The sequence below is a fragment of the Callorhinus ursinus genome, unplaced genomic scaffold (genome assembly GCF_003265705.2).
Source record: "Callorhinus ursinus isolate GAN/ISIS: 27379988/994484 unplaced genomic scaffold, GSC_fseal_2.0 scaffold6, whole genome shotgun sequence".
In the NCBI taxonomy this organism is placed as follows: Eukaryota; Metazoa; Chordata; class Mammalia; order Carnivora; family Otariidae; genus Callorhinus; species Callorhinus ursinus.
In genome coordinates, this window is record NW_027397068.1 from 18,036,712 (window position 1) to 18,061,259 (window position 24,548).

Consider the following 24,548-nt stretch of genomic DNA (forward strand, 5'->3'; position numbering starts at 1 on the left):
GGTTCTAAGGTTTGCGAGTTTTACTATTACATGCTGGGGCATTGGTCTGTTCTCCTTGATCTTGGGAGGGGTCCTCTCTGCCTATAAGACACGAATGCTTGTTTTATTCCCCAGATTAGGGAAGTTCTCAGCTACGATTTGCTCAAATGTATCTTCTAGTCCTCTCTCTCCAGCCCCTCAAGGATCCCAATAATTCTGACATTGGAATGTTTCATGGGGTCACTTATTTCTCTAATTCTGTTTTCATGGATATTAAGCTGTTTGTTCCAGGCCTCCCCCTTTTCCTTCTTTTCTATCAGTTTGTCTTCTAGATCACTAATACGTTCTTCTGCCTCGTTTACCCTAGGTGTTAGAAAATCTAGTCTACACTGCATCTCATTTATAGCATTTTTAAGTTTAACCTGATTAGCTCTCACATCTGCCCTTAGAGAATCTATGTTGCCATTAATGTTTTTCTCCAGCCTAGCTATTGTCTTCATAACTGTTACCCTGAAGTCTACTACTCACATCTTGCTTATATCGCTATCCATTAGGTCTGTGGGAGAGGCCATTGTCTCTGGGTCTTTGCTTTGTTGGGAGTTCCTCCTCTTCGTCATTCTGTTGAGTTGTGGTTGAGGGGATGTACAGTCAAAAATATCAACCACAATCCAGGCAAGGTGCACCCTGGGAAAGTTAGGAGCATTCGGAAGCCACCACCAAAAAAAAAAAAAAAAAAAAATCCAGCCAAAATGAAACCCAAGAATAAGATTTATAAAGTAAAACAAACAAACAAAAAAACCCCACGGAAAACAACAAAAAAAGGGGTGGTGCAGGGAAGGTGGCTATAATCCCTTTATGTGGGCGAGGTAGAATGTTTAAGCTCTTCCTGGGTGTATTTTGTTCTCTTTGTTAGAGAACAGTACTTCCCAGAGATACAGGGAAATTAAAACTGGTCGTATTGAGTAGGGAAAAAAGGTCTACATTGAAGCTTATTTCTATATATATAAAAAAAGAAAAAAGTATATGTGTGAAAAAGTTCAAGTTAAAAAGTTACTATGGAATATGTTGTATTAAACATCTGGTTGAAATGATAAGTAGGTTAAAAAAAAATCAGAAGAGGCATGAGAAAGAATTTAAAAAAGAGAGAGGGAGAGAAAAGTAAGAAATAAAGAGGCCGTGAGGCAACACTAAGAGCTTAAAATACTAATTTTCCCCTGGTGTTGGGGTTTTACAATTTTATGGGGACCCTGGGGTTGTCCTCTTGTTCTTCCTGCTTGTCTTCGGTGGGAGGGCCCTGCTGGGGTGTTTTTTCAGTCAATCCTGCTTGGGTGGAGTTGCCCTGCCCCCTATCAATGGGCTCGGCTCCGTGGAAACCAGTTTTTTTGGCTTTTGTTCTCTGGCGTCTTTTCCCAGCTTTCCCCGCCGTTTTGGAGGGTCAGAGCACAGGAAAACGTCTGCACCCAGACCTCCATTCCAGGGGAGAGAAGCTACAGCCTGCTCCTCTCTGAACCCTCCAGAACACACCATCTCCTGCTCTGTGAGCCCCGCTGAAAACCACAGCCTCTCACAGGCAGTGCGCACCTCCAGCGATCCTCTCAGTCGTGGACCCTGGCCCCTGCTTGTCTCTGCCCCGTGTGCCACCAACACAGCGAGCGATCCCCCTCGGGGCGGGCCTGGGCTCTGGCTGTAGCTGTGGCTGGCCCCTGGGGCTGTGGGCACAGTTCCAAGCTGGGTCCTCTCCAGTGCGGCAGGTGGGGGCAGCAGCAGAGGCCTTGGCGGCGGCCGCCTCCATTCCCATTTCCATGCGCTCGGGTCCGCCTTGGGTCGACCCGTGCCGGCGGCGGTGGTGGATGCCCCAGTCTGTGGGCCAAGGTCCATGCTGGTCCTCCTGGTCACCTACGGCAGTGGTGGCCTCTGGAGTCCGGGCCAGGTCCTCTCCAATGCGGGGGCAGGTGCAGGCAGCAGCTAGTGGTTCTGCGGCCCCCGGGGGTCCAGCCTTTGCCCCTTAAGCCCCTGTGTTCTGTTTGAGCACTGTTAATCAGTCCCTTTCCGTCTCCGGGCTGTTGTTGGTCTCCAGGCACAGTACGCTTTTGCACTGGGGTATTACTTTCCAAAGGCTAGCTTCTGGCGGTCCCTTCCCCCTTCTGTTTATCCTCCATCTGTCCAGGCAAGCCCAACTTTTGTCTTTCCTACCTCTTTCCTACCCGGTAGAGATCCAGAGGTATAATCTTACTAAGATCTCAGGCTGATTTCGTGGGTGTTCAGAATGGCTTGGTAGATGTCTAGCTAAATTCAGGGGACTGGTTGAAATGGAGTCCCCCACTCCTCTGCCATCTTGCTTCCTCCCCCCTGGTACCGGTTTTGAGCTTTGTTTGTTCTTCTAGCTCCTTTGGGTGTAAGGTTAGGTTGTTTATTTGAGGTTTTTTTTCACTTCATGAGGTAGGCCTGTATTGCTATCAACTTTCTTCTTAGCACAGCATTTGCTGCATCCCAAAGATTTTGGACCATTTTGTTACTTTCATTTGTTTCCATGTATTTCTTTTTTTAAGTAAGCTCTACACCCAATGTGGGGCTTAAACTCAGGACCCTAAGACCCAGAGTTGTACGCTTTACTGACTAAGCCAGCCATGCATCCCTCCATGTATTTTTTTGATTTCTTCTTTGAGTTCTGCTTGTCCCATTCATTGTTTAGTAACATGTTATTTAACATCCATGTATTTATGTTCCTTCCAAATTTTTTTCTTGTGGTTGATTTCTAGTATTACAGTGTTCTACTCAGAAAAAAAAAATGCATAGTATGATTTCAATCTTTTGAATTTGTTGAGACTTATTTTGTGGCTTAACATATCTGTTCTGTAGAATGCTCCATGTGCACTTAAAAGAATGTATATTCTGCTGTTTTATGACAGAATGTGTTGAATGTATCTGTTAGACCCAATTTGTCCAATGTGTCATTCAAAGCCACTGTTTCCTTATTGACTTTTTTTGGGTGACCTGTAGATTGGCATAAGTGGGGTGTTAAAGTCCCCTACTATTATTGTATTGTTGTCAATTGCTTCCTTTATATTTATTATTAGCTGCTTTATGTATTTGGGTGCTCCCATGTTGGGTGCATCAATATTTATAATTGTTATAAATTCTGTTTCCTTTATGATTATGTGAAGTCATTCTTCATCTCTTGTTACAGAGTTTGTTTTCAAGTTTATTTTGCCTGACGTAAGTATTGCTACTCTGGCTTTCTTTTCACTTCCATTTGCATGAAAATGCTTTTCCATCCCTTTACTTCAGTCTACATGTGTCTTTAGGTGTGAAATGAGTCCCTTGTAGGGGTATTTTTTTATCCACTTCATCACCTATGTCTTTTGATTGGAGGGTTTAGTCCATTCACATTCAAAGTAATTATTGACAGGTAAGTACCTGTTGCCATTTTGTTACTTTATTATTGTTTTTGTAGTTCTTCCCTGTTCCTTTCTTTTGCTCTCTTCTCTCACGGTTTGTTGGCTTTCTTTAGTGATACACTTGGATTCCTTTCTCTTTATTTTTTGCATATCTATTACTGGTTTTTGGTTGTGGCCACCATTATGTTTATATATAACATCTTATGCGTATAATAGTCTATATTAATCTGATGGTCACTTAAGTTTGAACCTACTTTAAAGCACAAAGTTTTTACCTCTCTCTCCCTTCCATTTTAGGTGCATGGTGTCCTATTCCACATTCTTTTACTTTGTGAATCCCTTGACTGATTTTTTATAGATAAACTTAATTTTACTTCTTTTGTGTTTTCTACTTTTTACTCTTGCTTATGGTCTTTCTTTTCTATTCATATAGTCCCTTTCAACATTTCTTGTAAAGCTGATTAAGTGGTCATGGATTCCTTTAACTTTTGTTTGTTTGGGGAACTCTTTATGTCTCCTGTTCTGAATGATAGCCTTACTGGATAGAGTATTCTTGGCTGCAGGTTTTTTTCTTTTAGCACTTTGGATATATCATGCCACTCTTTTATGGCCTGCAAAGTTTGTGCTGAAAAATCAGCTCATTGCCTTATGGGGTTTTTCTTGTTACTGTTCTCTCTTCTCTTGCTTGCTTTTAAAAGTCTCTATCACTACTTTTTGCAATTTTAATTACTATGCGTTTTGGTATGTACCTCCTGTGGTTGAATTTGTTGGGGGCTGCCTGTGGCTCCTGGATCTGAATTTCTGTTTCCTTCCCCAGATATGGGAAGTTTTCAGCTATCATTTCTTAAAATAAATTTTCTGTCCTCTTTTCTCTCTCTTCTCCTTCTGGGATCCCATTAATGTGAATGTTATTAAGCTTGATGGTGCTCCTGAGTTTCCTTAATCTAGTCTCATTTTTTATTATTTTTTCTCTCTCTTGTTCAGTTTGATTGCTTTCCATCTCTGTCCCCCAGGTCACTGAACTGTTCTTTTGATTCCTGTAGTCTACTATTTATTCCATCTAGTATGTGTTTTAATGTGAGTTATTGAGTTCTCCAACTCTGATTGTTTATTTTTCTCTTTATTGAGGGTCTCACTGAGGTCCTCCACTCTTCTCAAGTCAAGTATCTTTATGACATTACTTTAAATTCTCTATGAGGCATATTATATCTGTTTCACTTAGGTCTCTTGCTGTAGTTTTGTCTTGTTCTTTCATTTGGGACATATTGCTCTGTCTCTTCATTTTGTCTAACTCTGTTTCTGTTTCTTTGTGTTGGGAAAGTCAGCTATGTCTCCTGCTCCTAAGAGTAGTGGCCTTCTGAAGAAAAGGCTCTGTAGTGCCCCTGTAGTGTAATGTTGCCTGTTCATCAGAACCTGGCACCTCACAGGATGTCTCATGAGTGTGTTGTGTATGCCCTACTCTTGTGGCTGAGCTACATTTACCTTTAGTCCAGTCCTTCAGTGGCTCTCTTTACCTGTTGTTAGGCCATGTTTGGTCCCTGTGTCGTTACCGGGCCAGTCAGGGGCCGCCTTGAGTTTGAGTTGGGTCAGGTCAGATACTGTGCTTTTGTTAGAGCACAGTATCACTGGACTTCAGGGTGCTCTTCTTGTGTTGCTTCCTGAGAAGCTTCTGTTGGTGGTTGGGGCGTGCAGTCAGACCAGATGTCCAATCCCAGCCCACTGCTGGAGCCGTAGTTGAACTGGTTTGTGTGGTTTTCTTCCTCCCCTCCCCAGGGCAGGAGTGGTGGTGCTGAGAAGGTGCTGGGGTCGTGCTGACCCCTGTTGGGGCTGCTTGCATACGGCCACACTTGTGGCACCACTTTCGTTAAGGGCCTGTTGGAGGGAGCACATCCACAGGAGAATGAGGGGATGGGCGTGGTGGTGGTGCATGTGATGTTAGCAAGGTTTGCACTGTTCTGCTTTGGGAGGAAGTCTATAGCCACTTTGGAAAACTCCTGCTGAAGCCAAGATGCAGGGGCTGGGGCTGCAGGAGAGTGCAGTGGTGGGAGAGATCTTAGCAAGCTAGATGGAGACTCTATGCTGGGATGATTCTTGCCAGGTGTCTATGTATCTAGGCTGGGGGGCAGGGGAGGTAAATGGCACCTGCCAGCTCTTTTGTTCCTAGAGAAATCTCCCCAAGATCTCTGCCCCTTCAGCACCTGCTCTGATATTTAAAAACGCATCTCTATCTCATATACCCCAGACATCTTTCAAACTGCTGTTTCTATACTGTATCTCAGTGGGGCTGTTATGCTGTATCTTTAAGGATGGAGACTCTGTTTCCTATTGCCATCCTGTTCTCCCAAGCTGATCCCGCTGTTTTTCAAAGTTCTAGGTGTTAAGCCCTACTAATTTTAAGAACTCAAGAAGTGAAGCCCCTCTAGCTTTCAAAGCCAAATGTTATGGGGACTTGACTTCCCAGTGCAGGTCCCCTATGCCTGGGTTACCTGGTGTGGGGTCTGTTACTTTCCCCTCTTGTGCCTACAGCATTGCTTCTAACCACAGACAGTTCTGCATGTTAGTTTGGCTCCCAACCACATCTCCACCCTTCCTTCACTCTTCCATGTGGCTTTTTGTCTACATTTACCTGTTGAGAGTCTTCAGTCATTTTCTGGGTTATTTACACTGATGTGGGTATTATCTAGGTGTATCCATGGGACAGGGTGAACCTAGGATCCTCTTAGTCTGCAATCTTCCCCAAAGGCTTAATATATTTGCTTTCTTAGCCAGAATTATGGTTAGATCTGTGTTCCAACAGCCATTTTGATGTACAAAATCAATCATTTTGAAAATGTGTTTATTCCCATGGCTGGCACAGTGGTCCTACACTGAACATATAAATTTGAGGAAGACTTTTAGGAGCCTTTACTGTTTATGGGTAATAAGTGTCCATATAAGCATTTGGATCATGACTTAAATAGATGTTTGGAATGGAAGTCTTCATGGATTATACACTCGTCATATATCATGTTTCATTTTAGTTATTGACAAGTGCTTATCGGTTGTATTATTCATTCTGAACTGTAGTTGCAGAATCAAATACTTGTTTACTTTATGCATGACTAAGGAACTATTTATTTTGGTTAAATAATAGTGATATATTGATGGTTGGAGAGGCTACTTATATGTTCAGAGGCAAGCTGCTTCTTTACTGCTTGCAGGAAGAATATCCATCAGAGAAGCTAGATGAGAGAGCGGAATAGTGTTTCTGAGAAAATGGTGATTAGACAGTAGAAATTCCTAACTACAAACCAACAGACTGAAAAGTACAGGAAAATGTGGTGGACAAAATAGTACATAAAGTAAAAATGTTAAAGTTTAAATTTTTAATTAGTCACACATATATATAATCCCTGGATTCTAAGGACATGTCTGACTAAGATTAATGAAGATCATACTTAAATAGTTCAGAGATATTAGTCCTTTAACATCCAGAAGGACCAAAGTCATTTTTTTGCTCTTGAAAATACCAGAAAATAACCAGTTTCTTTAGGCTGCCCCTTCTGAACTCCAATCAAAGCTTCTTTGTCACTTGTGGGATTCAGCCACATAGGGATGAAGCATTTCAGACATTGAGAAAGTATACTATTTTATTTCCTTCTACTACGTTGACTTATACTATTTAGTATAGACTAAGTATACTTCCTTATACTACTTAGCTTAGACGACTTGATCATTACAAGATCAACACAAACAAGAGAAAAGGTGAGATGCTCTTAAATTAATGCTTGTTTAAAGACTGAGATTTGGACTTGTTAGTAATAATAACTCATGGAAAAAGCTAAGGATAGATTCGTAAAGAAAGTGCTCTTGCTAATTAGTGGGTGTGTAAGAATTGTCTGGCACAGGGGTTGACTCTAGCCTGATGTGCTGTGGATGATGAGCAGCACATAAGGGAGCAGCTGCATCAGTGTGCAAGTGATTAGTCTGTATTTCCAGATCACCTCCACTGCTCTTCATTTACAATTACTTCCTTTTGGCTGGAGGATATGCTGCCGAGCTGGCACCTCGTTCTCCCAAACGCCTTCTTTCTGCCAGTTTACAGGGGAGTGTTTTGGAGAAATACTGCCAAAACTTCTTTTCCCTTCTCGCAGATTAAATAAATTACATCTGCTTAACATATGCAGTCTCCGTTGGCCCACGGAACCAGACAAAAGCTCTCTGGATGATGACCTCAACTGATATTTTGTCTTCTAAAAATGTATGCAGTTGGGGAGGGAATACTGTGAATGGCACAAAATCTTTGTTCTCTCTTTGGTTGCAACTGTGAGCTCACCTATTGGCTCTACCACTTACTGTATGACCTTGAGCAAGTCACTTAATGTTATCAATATCTAAATTTTCCTCTGCATACATTGAAGACAACACTTACCCTTATATAATGGAGGCAAAGAGTGAAAGGTCTCTGCTTTCTATATTTAATGAAATACTAATCAAAATCCCACTGGGATTTTCCTTTTTCTCCCAGGATAGGGAGATAATACTTGCCAAATTGATCTTAAAGTTTCTCTAGGAAAGTTGAATGTATAAAAATAAGAAGTTTTTGAACATTGAGGGAGACTTGCCCTACCCTGTCAAAAAACAAAACAAAAAAACCAAAACTATAAATGTGGTACTACAGGATGATGTACAAATCCACAAAAGAGAACAACAAAAAAGTTTGTAGCATATAATAAAAATATTTTAAATTGGTAGAGCTAGTGTATTTTGTTCAACAAATGGGATGGAATAGCTAAATGTCCATTTGGGGAAAAAATAGAAGTTTGAGCTTTTATTTTAGGCTGTAGTGATTTCCCACTTTATGAGTTTGGATACCCAAATCTCAAGGGTGCCTTTCATCTAAAGAATGCATTTTTGTCATTAAAGCCTTAACAGTTATTCACCTAAGTGATAGATAAAGGCAGGAGTGGACAAAATCATTAAAGAATCATTAAAGAAGAATGCCAAGAGGTCTGTGGTTGGGATATTAAGGCATGTGTACACTTAGGATGCAGGTAGAAAAAAGGGGACCAAAGGTGGATAGCAACAGGACAGTGTCAATTATGAACATTTTTCTTTTAACTCATGGAATCCAAGAGATGAAAGGTTTCAAATGAGGTTAGAGGAAGGTCAAACGAAGAGAGATCAAGAAGATTGAGGGCTGGAAAGGGCCTGATGGGTTGGACAAGTAGGATATGACCAGTTCTTTAAAAAGAATTTTTGTAATACACATATGGTCCCTGACTTATGATGGCTTGGGACTTACGATTTTTCAGCTTTACTGTAGTGCAAAAGCAATACACACTCAGCAGAAACCATACTTTGAATTTTGGATTTTGATCTTTTCCAAGGCTAGTGATATACAGTACAATATGCTAATGATGCTGGACAATGGCAGTGAGCCACAGCTCCTAGGCAGCCATGGAATCATGAGGGTAAACAACCAACATACTCACCACTATTCTGTACCCACACAACCACTGTTTTTCACTTTCAGTATAACATTCAATAAAATTACATAGATACTCAGTGCTTTATTAATATGTTTTAAAGATTTATTTATTTTAGAAAGCAAGTGTGCACAAGTCAGGGGGGCAGAGGGAGAGAATCTTCAAGCAGACTCCTCGCTGAGTGTGTAGCCTGACGTGGGGCTGAATCCCACGACCCATGAGATCATGACCTGAGCTGAAACCAAGAATTGACACTTAACCAACTGAGCCACTTAGGCAGCCCTACTCAACAATTTATTACAAATTAGGCTTTATGTTAAATAATTTTGCCCAACTATAGGCTAGTGTGAGTGCTTTGAGCACATTTAAGTCAAGCTTGTCTACACTATGATGTTTGGTGGGTTAGGTGTATTAAATGCATTTTTGACTTGATATTTGCAATTTATGATGGGTTTCTTGGAACATAACCCCATTGTAAGTTGAAGACTTGTATTAAAACTAAGCAGGATTCAGTGAGGTGACAGCAGGTCCAGACTAACAAAGAGACTCTTCCATATAACAAGAGACGAACTCCAGCTTAAAGGGGAAATAACTGGGGGAAAATATCCAGACTCAATTGATTTTGAATCTGCTACTAAGTGGTGCTATAATATTCTGTGTCCTAGACACTATGCTAGATGTCACCAATTCTCAGAATAAAGCTGCAAGGTTGATGTAGTTTTCTTCATTTTACAGATGAGGATTTGTAAACCAACATATCACAACACTTAGTAACTAGTTTTGCCAAGTTATTTAAGTAGTGTAAGACTTAAAATTTTTAAATTTAAATTGACATACAATGTTATATTAGTTTCAGCTATAAAGCATATTGATTGGAAATTTTGTACATTACTCAGTGCTCACCATGAGGACCATACTTACCATCTGTCACCATATAAGGTTGCTACAATATTATTAACTATATGCCCTATGCTGTACTTCTCAGCTTCAGCATTTCTCTTCTAACTGGAAGTTTCTGCCTCTGAATCCCCTTTATTTTGCCTTTTCTACTAGCCTACTTTCCCCTCTGGCAAAACCCACTTTGTTCTTTGTACTTAAAAGTCTGCTTTTCTTGTCTGTTAATTTGTGTGTGTGTTTGTTTTTAGATTCCACATATAAGAGAAATCGTATAGTATTTGTGTGTCTCTGACTTACTTCACTTAGGATAATACTCTCTTGGTCCATTCATGTTGTCCCAAATGGCAAGATTTCATTTACTTTTATTTTTATGTCTGTATAATATTCCAGTGTGTGTGTGTGTGTGTGTGTGTGTGTGTGTGTATAATCACAATTTTATCCATTCCTGTGTCAACGGACACCTAGATGGTTCCATATTTTGGCTATTATAAACTATGCTGCAATAAAGGTAGGAGTGCATATATCTTTTCAAATTAGTGTTTTCATATTCTTTGGGTCAATAGCCAGTAGTGGAATTACTGGATCACTTGGTATTTCTATTGTTAATTTTTTGAGGAACCTCTATAATGTTCTTCACAGTGGCTGCACCAATTGTTATTCCTACCAGTAGTCCAGTAGTGGAGTGTTCCTGATTCTGCACATGCTCACCAAAACTTCTTAGATCTTTTTTTTAATACTAGCCATTTTGACTGGTATGAGGTGATGTCTCATTGTGGTTTTGATTTGTATTTCCCTGATGATTAATGATGTTGAACCTTTTCAGGATGTGTGTTGGCACTCCCTCTGTGTTCTTTGGGAAAAAAGTCTGTTCAGGTCCTCTGACCATTTTTAAATCTGATTGTTCTTTCTGTGTCGAGTTGTATCAGTTCTTTATATATTTTGGATATCAACCCTTTATCAGATATATCATTTGCAAATATCTTCTCCCATTCGGTAGGTTAGCTTTTTGTTTTGTTGATAGTTTCCTTTGCTAAGCAAAAGCTCTTTATTTTGATATAATTCCAATAGTTTATTTTTGCTTTTGTTTTCCTTGCTTGAGACCACTTATTCATAAATATATGGCTGAGACTGATGTCCACGAAATTACTCCTGTATTTTCTTTTAGCATTTTTATCTCAGGCCTCATAGTTAGGTCTTTAATGCATTTTGAGTGTATTTTTATGTGTGGTGTAAGAAAGTGATCCAGTTTTATGGGTCACAAATCAGGTCTCAACCAGTACCAAAAGACTGGGATCATTTCCTGCATATTTTCAGACCACAATGCTTTGAAACTTGAACTCAATCACAAGAGGAAATTTGGAAAGAACTCAAATACATGGAGCCTAATACATGGAGCATCCTACTAAAGAATGAATGGGTCAACAAGGAAATTAATGAAGAATTAAAAAAAAAAACATGGAAACAAATGAAAATGAAAACACAACTATTCAAAACCTTTGGGATGCAGCAAAGGCAGTCCTAAGAGGGAAGTACATAGCAATACAAGCCTTTTTCAAGAAACAAGAAATGTCTCAAATAAAGAACCTAACCTTACACCTAAAGGAGCTGGAGAAAGCATGGGAAATAAAGCCTAAACCCAGGAGAAGAGAATTAATAAAGATTAGCACAGAAATCAATGAAATAGAAACCAAAAGAACAGTAGAACAGATCAACAAAACCAGCAGCTGGTTCTTTGAAAGAATTAATAAGATTGATAACCCCCTGGCCAGACTTATCAAAAAGAAAAGAGAAAGGAGCCAAATAAATAAAGTCATGAATGAAAGAGGAGATCACAACCAACACTGAAGAAATACAATTATAAGAACATTCTATGAGCAACTATATGCCAACAAATTAGCCAATCTGGAAGAAATGGATGCATTCCTAGAGACATAGAAACTACCAAGACTGAAACAGGAAGAAACAGAAAACCTAAACAGACCCATAACCAGCAAGGAAATTGAAGCAGTATCAAAAATCTCCCAACAAACAAGAGCCCAGGGTCAGATGGCTTTCCAGGGGAATTCTACCAAACATTTAAAGAGTTAATACCTATTCTCTGAAGCTGTTTCAGAAAATAGAAATGGAGGGAAAATTTCCAAACTCTTTCTATGAAGCCAACATTACCTTGATCCCAAAACCGCAACGACCCCACCAAAAAGAATTACAGACCACTATACCTGATGAACATGGATGCAAAAATTCTCACCAAGATACTAGCCAATAGAATCCAGCAGTACATTAAGAGGATTATTTACCACCACCAAGTGGGATTTTTTCCTGAGCTGCAAGGGTGGTTCAACATCTGCATATCAATCAGTGTAAAACACTACATTAATAAAAGAAAGAACAAGAACTACATGCTCCTCTCAATAGATGCAGAAAAAGCATTTGACAAAGTACAGCATCCTTTCTGGATTAAAACTCTTCATAGTGTAGGGACAGAGGGAACATACCTCAATATCATAAATGCCATCTACAAAAAGCCCACAGTGAATATCATTCTCAATGGGGAAAAACTGAGAGCTTTTTCCCTAAGGCCAGGAACACGGCAGGGATGTCCACCATCACCACTGTTGTTCAACATAGTACTCGAAGTCCTAGCTTCAGAAATCAAACAACAAAAAGAAGTAAAATGCATCAAAATCAGCAAAGAAGAAGTCAAACTCTCACTCTTCACAGATAACGTGATATTCTATGTGGAGAACCCAGAAGACCCGACCCCAAAATTACTAGAACTCATACAGAAATTCAGCTAAATGGCAGGATATAAAATCAATGCACAGAAATCAGCTGCATTTCTTTAACAAACAGAATAAAGAGAAATTAAGGAATTGATCCCATTTACAATTGCACCAAAAACTGTAAGATACCTAGGAATAAACCTAACCAAAGAGGCAAAGGATCTGTACTCTAAAGACTAGAGAACACTCATGAAAGCAATTGAGGAAGACACAAAGAAATGGAAAAACCTTCCATGCTCATGGTTTGGAAGAACAAATATTGTTAAAATGTCTATGCTACCTAGAGCAATCTACACATTCAATGCAATTCCTATCAAAATACCATCAACTTTTTTCACAGAACTAGAACAAATAATCCTGAAATTTGTATGGAACCACAAAAGAGGAATGTTGAAAAATCAGAGGAATGTTGAAAAAGAAAACCAAAGCTAATGGCATCACAATTCCCAACTTCTAGCTCTATTACAAAGTTGTAGTCATCAAGACAGGATGGTACTGGCACAAAAACAGACACATAGATCAATGGAACAGAATAGAAAGCCCAGAAATGGACCCTCAACTCTATGATCCACTAATCTTTGACAAAGCAGGAAAGAATATCCAATGGAAAAAAGACAGTCTCTTCAACAAATGGTGTTGGGAAAATTGGACAGCCATATGCAAAAGAATGAAACTGAACCATTTTCTTACACCATACACAAAAATAGACTCAAAATGCATGAAAGACCTAAATGTGAGACAGACACCTATCAAAATCCTAGAGAACACAAGCAGCCACCTCTGTGACCTCGGCCCCAGCAACTTCTTGCTAGACATGTCTCCAAAGGCAAGGGAAACAAAGACAAAAATGAACTATTGGGACTTCTTCAAGATAAAAAGCTTATGAACAACAAGGGAAACAGTCAACAAAACCAAAAGACAACTGACAGAATGGGAGAGGATATTTGCAAATGACATATCAGATAAAGGGCTAGTATCCAAGATCCTTTCTTATTAAACTCAACACCCAAAGAACAAATAATTCAGTCAAGAAATGGGCAGAAGATCTGAACAGACATTTCTCCAAAGAAGACATCCAAATGATCAATACACACATGAAAAAATGTTCAACATCACTCGGCATCAGGGAAATACAAATCAAAAGCACAATGAAATACTACCTCACACTGGTCAGAATGGCTAAAATTAACAAGTCAGGAAATGACAGATATTGGCAAGGATGTGGAGAAAGGGGAACTCTCTAACACTGTTGGTAGGAATGCAAGCTGGTGCAGCCACTCTGAAAAACAGTATGGAGCTTCCTCAAAAAGTTGAAAATAGAACTATCCTATGACCCAGCAATTGCACTACTAGGTATTTATCCTAAAGATACAAATGTAGTGATCCAAAGAGGCACCTGTATCCCAATGTTTGTAATAGCAATGTCCACAATAGACAAGCTATGGAAAGAGCCCAGATATCCATGGACAGATGAATGGATAAAGAAGATGTGGTGTATATATACACAATGGAATACTACTCAGCTATCAAGAAATGAAATCTTGCCATTTGGAAGGACATGGATGGAACTAGAGGGTATTATGCTAAGCAAAATAAGTCAATCAGAGAAAGACAATTATCATATGATCTCACTCATATGTGGAATTTAAGAAAAAAAAAAACAGGATCATAGGGGGAGAGAGGAAAAAATAAAACAAGATGAAATCAGAGAGGGAGACAAACCATAAGAGACTCCTAATCATAGGAAACAGTGTTTGCTGAAGGGAGGGGGGTAGGGGAATGGATAGGTAACTGAGTGATGGACGTTAAGGAGGGCATGTGACATAATGAGCACCGGGTATTATATAAGACTGATGAATCACTGACCTCTACCTCTGAAACTAATAATACACTATGTGTTAATTGAATTTAAAAATTTCAAAAAAAAGTGATCCAGTTTCATTCTTTTACATGTAGCTGTCCAGTTTTCCCAGTACCATTTATTATATAGACTGTCTTCCTCTTTGTGTATCTTGTCCCCTTTGCTGTAGGTTAATTAACCAGTAAAGCATGGGTTTGTTTCTGAACTTTCAATTCTTTTCCATTGATGTGTCTATATTGTTGGATTGCATTGAATCTGTAGGTTACTTCGGATAGTATGGGATATTATGGACATTTTAACAGTGTTCTTCCAAACCATGAATATGGTCTGTCTATCCATTTGTCTCATCTTCAGTTTCTTTCATCGGTGTTTCATATATGAATACAGAGTACAGGTCTTTCATAAATGTATTCCTAGGTTATTTTATCCTTTTTGGTGCAATTATAAATTTTTTTTTAATTGAAGTATTGTTGACTCACAGTTAAATTAGTTTCAGATGTACAAGATAGTGATTCAACAGGTTTATACATTATGCTATGGTCACCATGCATGTAGCTACCACCTGTCACCCTACATTGCTATTATAATACCACTGACTGTATTCCCTATGATGTACATTTTATTCCTGTGATTTATTTATTCCCAAACTGGAAGCCTGTATCTCTCACTCCACTTTACCCACTTAGCTCATATCCCACTCTCTCCCCTCTGATAACCATCCATTTTTTCTCAGTATTTATGAGTCTGTTTCTGCTTATTTCTTAGATTCCACATATAAGTGAAATCATACTATATTTGTGTTTATCTTATTTCACTTAGTATAATACTCTCTTGGTTCATCCATGTTGTCCCAAATGGGAATATCTTTCTTTTTTATGGCTGAGTAATATTTCATTGTGTATCTATACCACTTCTTCATTTACCTATCAATGAGACACTGTGTTGCTTCCATATCTTGGCTATTGTAAATAATGCTGCAATAAACATGGGTGCATATATCTTTCTAAATTAGTGTTTTTGTATTTATTCAGTAAATACCTAGTATTGGAATTATGGATCTTATGGTATTTAATTTTTTGAGGAACCTCTCTACTGTTTTCCACAGTGACTGCACCAATTTACATTCCCACCAGCAGTGTATGAGGGTTCCCTTTTCTCCACAAGTTCTCCTCTTTTTGATACTAGCCATTCTAATTGGTGTGAAGTGATACCCCATTGTGGTTTTGATTTGTGTTTCTCTGATGGTCAGTGGTGTTGAGCATCTTTTCATGTGCTTGCCGTCTATAGGACTTCTTAGGAAAAGAGTCTGTTCAGGTCCTTTTGACCATTGTTTTAATCAGATTGTTCTTTTGGTGTTGAGATGTACAAATTCTTTATATATTCTTGACATTAATACCTTAAGAGATATATCATTTACAAATACCTTCTCTCATTCAGTAGGTTGCCTTTTTGCTTTGTTGGTGGTTTATTTTGCTGTACAAAAGGCTTTTGTTTTTGTTTGGTTGTTTTGGTTTTGTTTCCCTTGCCTCAGGAAACAGACCTAAAAAAATGTTGCAAAGGCCACAGAGAGATTACTGCCTGTGTTTCTTCTAGATGTTTTACAGTTTCATGTCTCCCATGTAGGTCTTTAATGCATTTTGTGTTTATTTTTGTGTGTGGTGTAAGAAGGGGTCCTGTTTCATTCTTTTGCAGGTAGCTGTCCAGTTGTCTCAACACCATTTATTGAATAGACTGTCTTCTTCCAGCCATATATTTTGCATCTTTTATTGTGGATTAATTGACCATATAAGTGTGGGCTTATATCTGGGCTCTCTATTCTCTTCCATTGATTTATGTGTCTATTTTTGTGCCAGTACCATATTGTTTTGATTACTAGAGATTTGTAGTATATCTTGAAATCTTGCACTGTGATACCACCTGCTTAGTTCTTCAGTGTCAAGTTTCCTTGGCTATTCAGGGTCTTTTATGTTTTTTTTTAAACATTTTAGGATTATTTGGTCTAGTTCTTCCAAAAATGCTGTTGGTATTTTGATAGAGAATACACTGAATTGATAGATTGCTTTGGTCTTATAGACATTTTAATATTAATTCTCTCAATACATGAACACAGTATATCCACTTGTTTCCACCTGTGTTGTCTTTATTCTTTCATCACTGTTGCAGTCTTCAGCATACAGGTGTTTCAAATCCTTGGTTAAGTTCACTGCTAGGTATTTTATTCCTTTTGGTATAATTTTAACTCGAAATATTTCTCTTTCTGCCACTTCATTAGTGTACAGATATGCAACTCATTTTTGAGTATTAAATTTATATCCTGCAACTTTAGTGAATTCTTTGAATATTGTTCATATTTTTAGGTGGAGTCTTTAGCGTTTTCTGTGTATAGTATTACATCATTGCAGAGGGTGACAACTTAATTTCTTCCTTACCAGTTTGTAGGTCTTTTATTTCTTTTCCCTGATTGCTGTGGCTAGGCCTTTCAGTATTATGTTGAATAAAAGAGGCAAGAGTGAACATCCATCCTTCTTATTCTGGCTCATAGAGGAAAAGCTCTATTTATCCTCATCGACTAAGATCTTAGCTGTGGGTGTACATCTTTTCCTTTATTAAGCTGAGATATGTTCCCTCTAAATCCACTAATATTAAGAATTTTTATCATAAACAGAAATTTTGTCAAATGCTTTTTCTGCATCTATTGAGATGATCACAATACTTATCATTTGTTAATGTGACATATTGTGTTGATTGATTTACAAAGATTGAACTGTTCTTGTCTCCTCCAAATAAATCCCAGTTGATTGGGGTGAATGGTTCTTTTAATGTATTGTTGAATGCAGTTGGCTCATCTTTTGTTGATGATTTTTGTATTTTTGTTCATCAGGGATACTGGCTGAAAGTTTCTTTTTTTCTTTTTTCTTTTTTTTTAATAGTGTCTGATTTTGATATCAGGGCAATGCTAGTCCCATAGAATGTATTTGTGAACTTTCCTCTTTTATTTTTTGGAATAGTTTGAGGACAATAGGTATTCACTCTTCTTTAAATGTTTGGTGGAATTCATTTGTGAATCTGTCTGGTCCTGGACTTTTGTTTGTTGTTTTTTTGTTTGTTTGTTTTTGTTTTGTTTCTCCATTACCAATTCGATTTCCTTACTAGTAATTGGTCTGACAGATTTTCTATTTCTTCCTGATTTGGTTTTGGAAGATTCTAGGTTTCTAGGATTTTATCCATTTCTTCCAAGTTGTCTAGTTTTTGGCATACAGTTTTTCATAGTATTATAATTCTTTTTATTTCTGTGGTGTCAATTACTTTTCTTTCATTTCTTATTCTATTTTGTGTCCTCTTTTTTCTTGGTAAGTCTAATTTTCTATCAATTTTATCTTTTTAAGAACTAGCTCTTGGTTTTGTTGATCTATTTATTTTAGTCTCTATTCCATTTATTTCTGCTCTGATCTTTATTATTCCCTTCCTTCTAACACTGGGTTTTGTTTGCTCTTTTTCTAGTTCCTTTAGATATAAATTAGATTGAGATTTTTCTTGTTTCTGGAGGTAGTACTGTATCACTATAAATTTCCCTCTTTGGGACACAGTGAAAGCTGTTGTAAGATTTTTAACTGTTGTATTTTCCTTTACATTAGTCTCCGAGTATTTTTAAAATTTTCTCTGTGAATACTTCATTGACCCATTGGTCATGCAATAGTGTTTTAACCTCCAGGTATTTGTGTTTTCCATTTTTGTTTCTTCTTACCGATTTCTAGTTTCATACCATTGTGGTCAGGAAAGATGCATGGTATTATTTTATTCTTAAAATTATTGAGTCTTGCATTGTGGTTTAGCCTATGATCTATTCTGGAGAATGTCCCATGTGCACTTGAGGACTCTGTAATCTTGTTTTTGGATGGAATGTTCTGTATTATGTCCAACTGGTCTAACATGTCATTTTAAAGACACTGTTGGAGCACCTGAGTGGCTCAGTCAGTTGAGCATCCGACTCTTGATTTCAGCTCAGGGCATGGTTGTGAGGTCAAGCCCCTTGTTGGGTTCCATGCTCAGCAGGGAGTTTGCTCGAGATTCTCCCTCTGCTCCTGCTCATGTGCTCTGTCTCTAAAATAAATGAATAAATCACTCACTTATTATATTCCTAACTCTGATGCTTTTTTATATTTTCTCTGCTGACATTTTCACTGAGTTCTTTCCCGCTCCTCTGTAGTCTGGTGAGCTTCTTTATGACCATTACTTTTAATTCTTTATCAGGTAGATTGGTTATCTCCATTTCATCTAGTTCATTTTCTTACCTTTTGTCTTATTTTATTTGGAGCATATCCCTTTGTCTCCTCACATTGCCTTTGTGTTTATTCCTATGAATTAGGCAGCACAGCTACTTCTAACATTGAAGGAATGGTCTTGTGTATGGTCATCTATGTAGACTGGGTGTGTCAGTGACTGGCTGGTTGGAGTTGTGGCTGGCATGAACTTGGTGGTCCTCGGGCACTCATGCTGGGGCTTCCCTAATGGAATGGCTAGAGCTGTAGTGGGCATAGGCCAGGGTATTCCTGTAACTCTCCATGCAGAGGGTGCCCTGGCAGGATAGCTAAAGACAAAGTTGGTGCAAACTGGAGTGTGCTGGGGTTCTCTGCATGGAAGGCACCTAGTGGGTTAGGTGGAAGTAAAGAGGGGTGCAGGCTGGGGTGTCCTAAGCACCCTATGCAGGGCCTGCCCTAGTGGGGTGGCTGGAGTCAGAGTGTAGCATGGTCTGGGGCATCCTGGGGTGCTCCATACAGTGGGTGCCCTGACAGGAGAGCTGTATCTGAACTGCGTGCACGCTGGGGTATCCTGGAATGCTTAGTTCATGGGATGCTCTGGCAGGACAACTAGAGCTCTGGCTGGTGTGGGTTAGGTTGTCTCAGGGATTTGGTGCAGGGTTTGCTTTGGTTAGGTGGCTACAGCTGAGGCAGGGTACAGACCGGGGGGTTCTTGGGATGCTCTTTGCAGGTTAAGTCCTGAAGCTCTCTTGAGCTGGGGGTATCAAACATAGCAAGAATTAGGAGATAAAAAAGTGTGTGCCTGGAGTGTTCCATAATATTTTGTGCCTGTGTCACCTTGGCAGGATGGCTGTAGGTGTAGTGAGTGCTGAGCAGGGGTGTCTTGGTGTGTGGCATGCTGGAGGCTGCCTTATTTGCATGGCTTGGTCTCGTGTGGGCTAGAGGCCAGGGGATCACAGAGTCAGCAGGCTAACTAGGGTGCCTGGACCCTATTCCTGTCCATGCTAACAAGGTGGAGAGGGAACATAAACAGTGGTGCTTACCAGCACCTCCAGTGCAGAGTTCTTGCTGCTCTCCTTTTTGGTGGTGGTAGGGCTGGATCCTTTATAGGCTAGTTGCTTTTAATTTGTGGCTTTTTTTCTGTGCCCCAGCGCAGATGCCTCTGCTCACAGTTCCTTAGTACTATCCCTCCCCATTGCTATTTGCAGTGTTGGGACTGGGCTATCTTCATTAATATGTTTCCATCTCTCTTGCAGTTATGTGGTCATCTTTTGTGCAGAAGCTGTTCAGTCAGCTCTCACTTCTCCTTCAGGAGGAATTGCTCCACAAATAGGTTTATATTTGGTGTGTCTGTGAGGGAGGTGAGTTCATAGTCTTCCTAAGCCATCATCTTGCACTACTCTCCAATGGGAGTTTTAAATTTCTCTTTCTGCTTCTGCATTTTTAGTATATAGAAATGTAACACATTTCTGTATATTAATTTTGTACACTGCAACTTTACTGAATTCATTTATCTGTTCTTTGGTGGAGTCTTTTGGGTTTTCTATAATTAGAAAATATATATCTACAAATTATGATAGTTTATCTTCTTACTAATTTGGAGGCCTTCCCTTTTTCTTTTCTGATTGCTACAGCTAGGACGTCCAGTATTATGTTGAAAAGTGGCAAGAGTGGATCCTCATCTTGTTCCTGGTCTTAAGGGGAAAGCTTTCAGTTTTTCACTTTTCAGTATGATGTTGTTTATGGGTTTTTCATATTTGGTTTATCATGTTGAGGTATGTTCTCTCTAAACCCAATTTGTTGAGTTATCATGAATGGATGTTGCATTTTGTCAAATGCTTTTTCTGCATCTCTTGAGGTGATCATATGGTTTTTAGTCTTTCCTCTTAATGTGTTATGTCACATTGATTTACTTGTGAGTATTGAAACACTTTATTCCTAAAATAAATCCTACTTGATCATGGTGATTTTTTAATGTATTGGTGGATTCAGTTTGCTAATATTTTGTTCAGCATTTTTTGCATCTATGTTCAGATATGTTAGTCTGTAGTTTTTTTGTGTGTGTGTGTGTGTGTGTGTGTAATGTCTGGTTTTGGTATCAGGCTAATACTCACCTCACAGAATACATTTGGGTATTTTCCTTCCTCTTCTATATTTGTGGAATAGTTTGAGAACAGGCATTAACTCTTGTTTAAATGTTTGTTGAATTCACCTATAGAGCCATCTGGTCCTGGGTTTTTGTTGGTAGTTGATTACTAGTAATGAAATTGAATGGGTAATCAGTCAGTTCATATTTTCTCCCTGATTAGTTTTAGAAGATTGTATGTCTCTAGGAATTTCTCCATTTCTTCCAGGTTGTCCAATTTGTTGGCGTAATATTGTTCATAGTAGTTTCTTGCAATCCTTTGTATATCTGTGGTGTTTGTTATTTTTCTTCATTCCAGATTTATTTAGGTCTTTTCTTGATGTGTCTGGGTAAAGGTTTATCAGTTTTGCTTTCATTAATCAGCTCTTGCTTTTACTGCTTTTCTTTTTTTTAGTTTATTTCCACTCTAATCTTTATTCCTTGCTTCCTTCTACTAGCTTTGGGCTTTCTTTTTCTAGATCCTTTAGGTATAAGGTTAGGTTGAGATTTCTCTTGTTGCTTGAGATTGCTATAAACTTCCCTGTTAGAACCACTTTTCCTGTGTCCCAAAGATTTTGTACCATAATGTTTTCATTTACATTTTTCTCCATGAATTTTTTTGACAACTTTTTTTTTTCATTGACCCACTGGCTTAATACCATGTTGTTGAGCCTCTGTATTTGCATTTTTTGTTTTCCAGTCCTTGTAACTTATTTCTGGGTACTGTTGTGGTTAGAAAAGATGCTTGATATGATTTCAGAAAGTCTTCTTAAATTTACTGAGATTTGTTTGTGGCGTAATATATGATCTATCCTGGAGAATATTCCATGTACACTTAAATAATGTGTATTCCACTGTTTTTGGATGGTTAAGTTAGATCCATCTGGTGTAATGTGTTGTTTAAAGCCACAAGACCTTTATATTAAAGGAAGGTAAAGCTACCTACACCTCATCACTGTTAAGATTAATTATCAACATATCTACATATATATGTAGACACCCAAATATACAATTGCATATAGTAGCACCTGGACCTTCATACATATTTCTGGTACCATACTGTGAGGGGGGAAAAACCCAATGCCTGAGGTACGTATGGTCATGGTGGCATAACTGAGTTCAACTGTAGGCCTCCTTTTATGTATATACTTATATATTTATGCTCAAATTATACTGAACAATAATCTTTGACGTACAGGCTTCTCTTCTTTTGTAGGTAGTGGATGTAAGTAGAGAAGGCAAAGAAGAAGTATTCTATGGGCCTACACTCCCTTTTGCTTCCAATGGAATAGCTGCATGCTTCCTTCCAGCTCCCTATTTCACATGCCCTAACCTTCAGACTCTTCAAGTGCCTCATCACAGAATCGGGACCATCTGAAAGGCAATACTTTGTTAATAACTCATAAACAGAAGGGAAAGAAAAGCTTCACTTTTGGATACTGGGCATGAAAAGACTCAGTGCTCAATGCTTCCTTGTTGTGTATGTCTTATATTCAGATAAACATTAGCAAAAAAATGAACAGTTTTCTAAAATACATTACTGAAAACTCCTGTCACCCTTCTCTGTGTGTCAATATACAATATATGGGACTTTTACTGTCGTGTAGCTTAGTACCAACTTAATGGTCCATAATTGTTCCATGGGACTTTAAGAGTCTTCTTGTATACTTTTTCTAAATCAGTGCTGTCTAGGAAAACAGGACAATGTTAGTAAGGAATTTATTTCACAAGTACTGTCATCAATGGTCTTTAAAAAAAATATTCAGTAGTTAATTCCCTTACTACTTAAACCTGGGTTTGTAATTTTTCTTTAAAAAATTTAACATGCAGCCCCACTCGGTATAGGCTCAGCATTATGACATTATAAAATTTTAAATGCCATATTTTATTCAAGGTAATACGAATAATAGAAGTACACCAGAAGAGCAGTTAGAATACCCATATTTTTTGGCTTGGTTAATCTGTGACCTGCTAGGTGCTTACCTTTCAGTACTTGTTTTACCACTAATTTTTAAGGAGGATAATTATTGATTTCCATATTAATTCAGAAGAATTTTGTGAAGATTAGGCAAATGCTAAGTACTTAAGAAGAAAAAAGTTATTCAAATTACAAGGTATTTTACTGTGTTTAGAACCTTGTTAACTGAAAGGGGAGGTTATTTTTGAAATTAAATAATTACTAAATAGAACTTGAAACACATACTATGGGATAAATGATTCTGAAAAGCATGTGAACGATATGCTAATTAGGAAAAGGGGAGTTTACCAAAGCCAAAGATTCCCAAGTCTGTACAAATTCTTGCTTCAAATAATAATTTAAACCTCTCATTTAAACTCATTTAGTGAAAAATGACATTTAAGCTCAAGAAAAATTAGTGGTACTAATTTTGGCACCATAAAGTGCTCTGACATAAATCTGAACCTAGACTTAGTAATTCTAATAAAAGTTTTTTCCACTTTGTTAAAGGTTATGTCAATCTTGAGCACTTGTGGGATTCTTTTCCACCACCGATACATATTTTATTACTACAAACTTTTAATAATGCATAAGAATTCTTATTTAGGTGAGGTTTTTGGATTTGCTTTGTCTGTAACAAAAAATATATATAAAATAAAACTCAATCACATTTGAACATAAATTCAAGAAGTATAACATAAGTTTTTCCCTTTTCTGAATCTTGTTAGGATCTAAGTCACCTTTACTAAAAGGGAGACTATACACTTTTTTTCCTTCAGCATAGTTTAATTATTCAGCAATCTTTCTTTATCTTATAGGAAACTCTCATTTTATTCATGGAACCACTTTCAGTAATCAGAAGTGAATAAAAACATAAACCCTTTTTAATCCTAAATACAAAATTCACTAATGTTATACATTGTTATACCTAAAAATTTTAATTTCCAAATAATAAATAATCTGGTTATTCAGATTAAAGAACAGGAGGAGAGACTGGGGTAAGGAAAAAAATAAAAAACCTCCCAGAGATTTAGCCAAAAAAATTTTAATTTTACAGTTCTGAAAAGTGCAAATTGATACTGATCATTGATACCAAAGAGTCTCTTTAAAGGGTATAAATCATGTAAACTAAACATTTTAAATGCCTTACCAAGTCAGGAAAATGACTTCCAGTATTTGAGATAGCCTTCAACAAGAACCTAAGCAAGAAGTATTTCAGATTTACTAAAATTTCTACTTGAGAAATGAATTTACTTCCAGTTGTTTCTACCTTATAAAAACCATTACACTTGTAATCCCAGATCCTATATCCAATGAATGAAAGGGAAATGGTCTAAAAATAAGCTTGCCTGACTGATAATGAAAAGGCAGCCTGAGATTACTGTTATTTTCTATATAGATTTCTAAGTATTCATTTAAAACAGATTGGCATATTAGCAAACCCCTTCTTGGTGATATTTAATGTGTTATTCACTAATTACAGAACTGAACTCAGAAAATTTTAAAAGTTTTGCATAGCTTTTGAAAACCTCTTTTATGCTGTAGCCAGGGAACAGAATCCAAAGTGCAACATTCCAAGGAAAAATAAAATGCAGAACACTTATGATTAGATCATTTTCCTCAAATTACTAATAAGAGCTAATAAACATTCTAGAAAGGTATGTTTGGTCATATAAACCAAATTCCATTGAAACTATTCAAATATATATTTTCCATTTAAGTGGGCTATCCTATAGTAATTCATCTTCCATTTTTACTCTTTAAAATTATAGACCGTATCTAATTTGAATTTCTGTTGGAAGATCATGAAACTTCTAACAC

The 24,548-nt window shown here is 37.9% G+C and overlaps 1 protein-coding gene across 13 annotated transcripts in view; it reads left to right on the plus strand.

Moving 5' to 3' along the window:
* The window catches only part of KLHL32 (kelch like family member 32), a 248,095-nt gene extending 225,316 nt beyond the window's left edge, over positions 1-22,779 (plus strand). For 12 of the 13 annotated variants that reach the window (XM_025862890.2, XM_073893671.1, XM_073893675.1 and 9 more), the window contains one exon: positions 21,987-22,779. In XM_025862890.2, coding sequence (XP_025718675.1) covers positions 21,987-22,148 — 162 coding nt within the window. In that variant the 3' untranslated portion in view covers positions 22,149-22,779. Of the gene's footprint in view, positions 1-3,166; positions 3,196-21,986 lie in introns of all 13 variants that reach the window. The other variant, XM_073893670.1, reaches the window with a different exon arrangement.
* The last annotated feature ends 1,769 nt before the right edge of the window (positions 22,780-24,548 follow it).